Here is a 5,475-nt window from a genome sequence, read left to right as displayed (position 1 = left end):
GCATCTTCATCTTGACAGCTTTGCAGGTCACAACCATTCAAAACTCAAAGGCATCCGTAAGAAAACAGAACATTCAACGGAATACAGTCCTTCCTGTGAATTAGCTGCCTTTCTTGCTTACTGGTTGAGCTTAGTGATATTCCCTGATCTTGATCAAGCGGATATTATTAGGCCCTCATTTTTTGTGGTCGTAGGAGCAATGGCAGAAGGTCGAAAATATTCATTAGCTCCCCCGGTATTGTGTTCTCTCTGTCGCGCCTTCGGAGATTTCATTTCTGGTTCAAAAGATCCTATTTCTGAAGCCTTTTCTGTCTATGCTCCTTCGCATTTCTTCGTAGCTTGGCTAGGAGTATACTTTCCTTGGACATTTGCTGACTCTGTAAGGGCATACTCGAACCCCGATCGGCTTCCTCTTCAACATTTCCAATTGAGAGATATGATTATGGAATCAAGTGGATGGATTTCTAAAAGAATGAAAACCAATGATCCCATTGACTTTTACCAATTTCCATTGACTAGCTATCCTGAAGATGTGGACGCTATTGATGATGATTCTATCTCTTTTAATGAACATTCCTTCCTTGTTTCTATCAGATCCAGTACTCTTCCATGGAGAGAAGGTAGCATATTTTGGCGCGAACCATACGACCCTAGTAGGTTTGCTCGCCAATTTGGCTTTGATCAAGCCGTTACTGAGACTCGTGACATTGTCACAAGGACGATGAGAAGTTATGGCATTGGGCCATATAATTGGGCCTTGATATGGAAGCAACTCTTGATCGTTCAGACTTCACATTTCATAATTCTTGGCTACAATTATCTGGTTAGCGCTTCTTATTGTTGGATGTGATGGTGGGTTTACCGGCATTACTTGGTAGACAATTATCATCCAGTAGATCATGCCATATGGATTCCCCCTCCTTGCCTTAGAGATTATCAGAAAGATCTGGGCATCGGGTATTTTGAAGAAAGGAGTCCTCCCCCTTTCCAAATCAACTTGGTACTAGGATCTCTTTAGAAGACAGCATTTACAAAGCAAAGCCTGCTAATGTTCTTGAAGGATGGATAACTTTCGGTACTTCTCTGACGAATACTCATGAATTCCCTGCAAAGAATGATGATCCCTTACAGTTCCATCCTCCTCCACCTTTGCAGATATTACGCGATAATTCTCCTTCATCAGAAAGGTAGGAAATGTCAGGCCATTGTCATTCATCTCAGAAGGATAAGCATATTATTATCGAAGACTTGTCTTCTTCGGAAGAATAAATATATTCTGAAATATTTGACTTTAGATTAAAAGATACCAAACATTGAATATTTTGCATATGAAACTTTGTGATTCTTGTCATTATGTTAAATGATTAAATATAAGTGACACGTGACATAGATGTCACATGTACAATCATGTTACAATTACTCTCAATTATATATATATATATATATATATATATATATATATATATATATATATATATATACATGCAGCAGATGCTGCTGCTGCCAGAGGTGCAGGCAGTGAAGTATCCATAAATTTCCAATTCATGACAAATTTCAAACATATCGATCTGTGGAATAGCCGCGACATAATATTTAATGGGGAACTAATTATAAGGCATCAACATTTTATGCTTGTCAATGCAGGATTTCCTATATGATTTTTTGTTTTAATTGGCGGTGCTAAATTTCAATTTAGTCAGTTACACATAGTTTAAGCTCTTGAGTAGTGGAGCCCATGCAGTTTTTTAGACTCTTGAGTAGTGGAATCGGGTCTCACATGAAGGTCTCTATAACTCTTAGGAGTTCACTAGACTTCTCATAGCCTGGGGAGTTCACAAACCGCGATCCATCAGAGGGGCCCAGTGAAGCTACTGGAGCCGTGAACTCGGTTTGAATTACGCGCAAGATTGGCCGCGGTAACTCTCTAGAGTTCACAGAGCTCGCAAGGTGACCTTTGGGGTACTAAATCTAGGGCCGCTAGTTCGTCAATGAGTAGGTTTAAGCCCTTCCTCATGAGTTAGTACTGAAATCAAACCAAAAATCTGGGGGGTCTTACGCATGGTTAGCCTATCTATGAACGTGGCCAAAGAGCTCACACTGCGGCCCGCTTTTCCTTCGTCTGCAAGGTCGAGCCCATTCACGGGAGGGCATTTTCCTCCGTTCCCCGTGACGCCACTGAAAAGCTATACAGTCAACATTACTCTCACGCGTGACTGACCATTAAGGACTTTTTAGCCTTTTAGACTTCTACTCACTAGCTTCGTCAACTGCCCGCATGGGTATGCATATGATGGCCTTCATGGGCTTTTTAGGGCCACTGGCCTCTCATTGCTGCCCAAATGGTGAAAATGATAGGTCTTAAGCGTAGCTGGCCCTTTTAGGTTTTAGCTAGACTTCCTTAAAATCCCTTAAAAGACAATAATAAGCGTGATCATCGTTGTTGTGAGAATGAAAACATCTCTGACTAAGATTGATATGTCACCACTTCTGATAATATCTTCAAGAGAATCCGCCTATGTTGTTCATAATATATCAGCTAGGTGACGATACCAATTTTAGCAGAATTTTGTAGAGCTTGCTTGATGATGATGATGGTCACTTTCTTTTTTCAACACTTATTAATATGTAGTCTTGATATGCTCACAAATTTCTTCTTTATTCATTCATTTGACTATACATAGACATGGTCTTGTTCATTCTTGCCCTCTTTTAATATAGAATCATTATGCTGATAATATTCTGGATCAAAATCAGTAGCATCTTCAGGGACGATATCTTTTAATGAAGCGAGCATTGATCGGTATACTGATACCTTATCCATCTTGATTCACTACTCTGTATGCGCCATTAGAATATTCTTCTTTTATTATATAAGGCCCATCCCATTTAGGCTCAAATTTGATCCCTGTTCGACGGGTGACCACTATAAGTCTTTTTAACATCAGCACCATATCCCATTTTTTCAAAGAGCAATACTTAACACGTTTATCAAAGGTGGTCGATATCCTTGCCTGATACGATTGTAATCGCTGTTGGGTTGCCAGACATTTCTCATCGAGTAAATCTAGTTCTTTCAGCCTTATTTTTTCATTCTCATCGTCTATTATAGACTGATGTACTGCCACTCTGAGTGATGCTACTTGTCTTTCGATCGGGATCACCGCTTTTACACCATATACCAGTGAATACGGTGTTTCTTTTGTCACAGTCTGGTGAGTGGTTCTGTATGCCCACAATGCTTCTTGTAATCTTTCATCCCAGTCACGCTTATTTCTAGTTACCGTTTTCTTCAGTATTTGGACTATCTTTTTTTGAATGCTTTTGTTAATCCATTGGCCGACAGATAGTAAGGTGTTGAAAACGAATGATGAATACCGAATTTCTGACACATCTTTTCCATGCCACTGTTTTTAAAGGAAGTGCCATTATCTGTAGTAATTTTCTTTAGAAGACCATGACGGTTTATCACGTGCCGGATGAAATTAACCACATCTTTCTCTTTGACATTGTGTAAAGTAACTGCTTCTGTCCACTTGGAGAAATAATCTGTTGCTGCTAAGATATGCTGCTTTCCTTTGGATGAAGGTGGATTTATAGGACCAATAACGTCAAGTCCCCAAGCTGAAAAGGGCTAAGAGGTGACTAACTGATGCAGGTCTTCTGGAGGAACATGTATAACATCTCCATGAATCTGGCACTCATGACACCGCTTCGCATAATCTATCACATCCTTGAACATGGAAGGCCAATAATATCCCATTCGATGTATTCTATGGAATAGATTTCAGCCAGCTTGATGTGTCCTGCATCCCCTAGAATGTGCTTCTCGCAATGTCTAGCCCGCTTCGTGTTCATCTAAGCAACGTAGTAACATTCCATTATAAGATTTCCTATATAATACCTCGCTACATATGATGAATCTATTTGATCGTTGCTTAATTTGTTGTCTTTGCGTTGGATCTTCTGGCAGGATGTCATACTTGAGATAATTGATGAAGGGTTGACACCAATTATCTGTCGTTATCTCTAAACATGATACAGGAAGTGTTTCAACGATTTCTTTGACGATCTTTGGAGATGGTAAAACCATCTTTCTTCTATAGTTACTTGAAGAGGGCTTCGATTTGGGCGAGACAGAGCCGCTGCCAAACTAGCCAAGGCGTCTGCCCTTGCATTTTCAGATCGTGGTACATGTTTGATCTCAACATGATAGAAATGTTCTAGCAACTGCTGTGCTTTTCGGCAGTATGGCAAAAGTTCCTTCTTTCTTACCTAGAATTCAGTCGTTAATTGATTTATAATCAATTCAAAATCCCCGAATATATGAGCGTTCTGATTTCCATTTCTTGAGCCATTTCCATTCCAATGATGAGGGCTCTATACTTAGCTTCATTATTTGTACATGTAGTACCCAACGTGAAGGAGTACGATAACAAATCACCTTGAGGAGTAATGAATATCACTCTGCCCTTGCTCCTGATGCTCGGGCAGCACCATCAAAATACATCTGCTATGGGCTTTGTGATTCATCTAGCATAACTTGTCCGTCCAAAAAGTCATCACTGATCGTTTCGCATTCTGCTACAGGGTGCCCTGCAAGGAAGCCCGCCACTACTTGTCCTTTTACTGCTTTTGCCAGCTCATACGTAATAGTATATTCTGAAAGTAACAACATCCATTTGGCCAATCTTCCAGACAACATCGGTCTTGTCATCAAAAACCTTATCGGATCTACCCTTGAGATCAAAGTTATATCATGGGAGAGACAATAATGTCTCAATTTCTGCACCGTAAATATCAACGCCAAACACTCTTTCTCGATCGGAAAATAGTTGCATTCTGCACCCATCAGAGTTCGGCTTAAATAATAAAGAGCAGTTTCTTTCACTGCTTCATTTACCTAAGCTAACAAAGCTCCTAAAGAATTCTCAGCTGCAGATATATACAAAATCAGCGGTTTCCCTTTTATTGGAGTTGTCAGTACCAGCGGTTGTTTCAGCAATTCTTTGATCGAGTCAAACGCATTCTGACAAGCTTGGTCCCACACAAATTCTATATCTTTCTTCATCAGATGGGAAAACGGTTGACATCTCCCTGCTAGATTTGAAATGAAATGGCGAATGTATGCCAGCTTTCCTTGCAAACTCTTTAATTCCTTTAGCGTTTTCGGTGGCGGCATATTTTGAATAGCCTGGACATCCTTGGATCAATCTCAATACCCCTATGTCAGATGACAAAATCGAGAAATTTTCCTGACGATACTCCAAACGCACATTTAGTTGGATTCATCTTTAGCTATTTCTTTCTGAGCCGACGGAAAACTGATGCCAAATGTTCATGGTGCTCCTGATGATCTCCTGACCTGCCCACCAAGTCATCAACATAACATTCAACATGCTTGTGCATCATGTCTTGGAAGATGTTCTGCATCGCCCTCTAATATGTTGCCCTAACATTTTTGAGACCGAACGACAT

The 5,475-nt window shown here is 40.2% G+C and overlaps 1 protein-coding gene across 1 annotated transcript; it reads right to left on the bottom strand.

Annotated features, from left to right (window-relative positions):
• Positions 1-1,045: 1,045 nt before the first annotated feature.
• On the bottom strand, positions 1,046-5,179 carry LOC131220025 (uncharacterized). The gene is made up of 3 exons (XM_058215002.1): positions 4,985-5,179; positions 4,108-4,272; positions 1,046-1,174 (listed from the first exon to the last, which is right to left on the bottom strand). Exons 1-3 carry the CDS (start codon positions 5,177-5,179, stop codon positions 1,046-1,048), a joined length of 489 nt encoding a protein of 162 aa, XP_058070985.1.
• Positions 5,180-5,475: the final 296 nt, after the last annotated feature.

The sequence above is a fragment of the Magnolia sinica genome, chromosome 12, assembly GCF_029962835.1.
Source record: "Magnolia sinica isolate HGM2019 chromosome 12, MsV1, whole genome shotgun sequence".
Taxonomy (NCBI): Eukaryota; Viridiplantae; Streptophyta; class Magnoliopsida; order Magnoliales; family Magnoliaceae; genus Magnolia; species Magnolia sinica.
The sequence above is the reverse complement of the archived record's forward strand: the minus strand, read 5'-3'. Positions and strand labels throughout refer to the sequence as shown.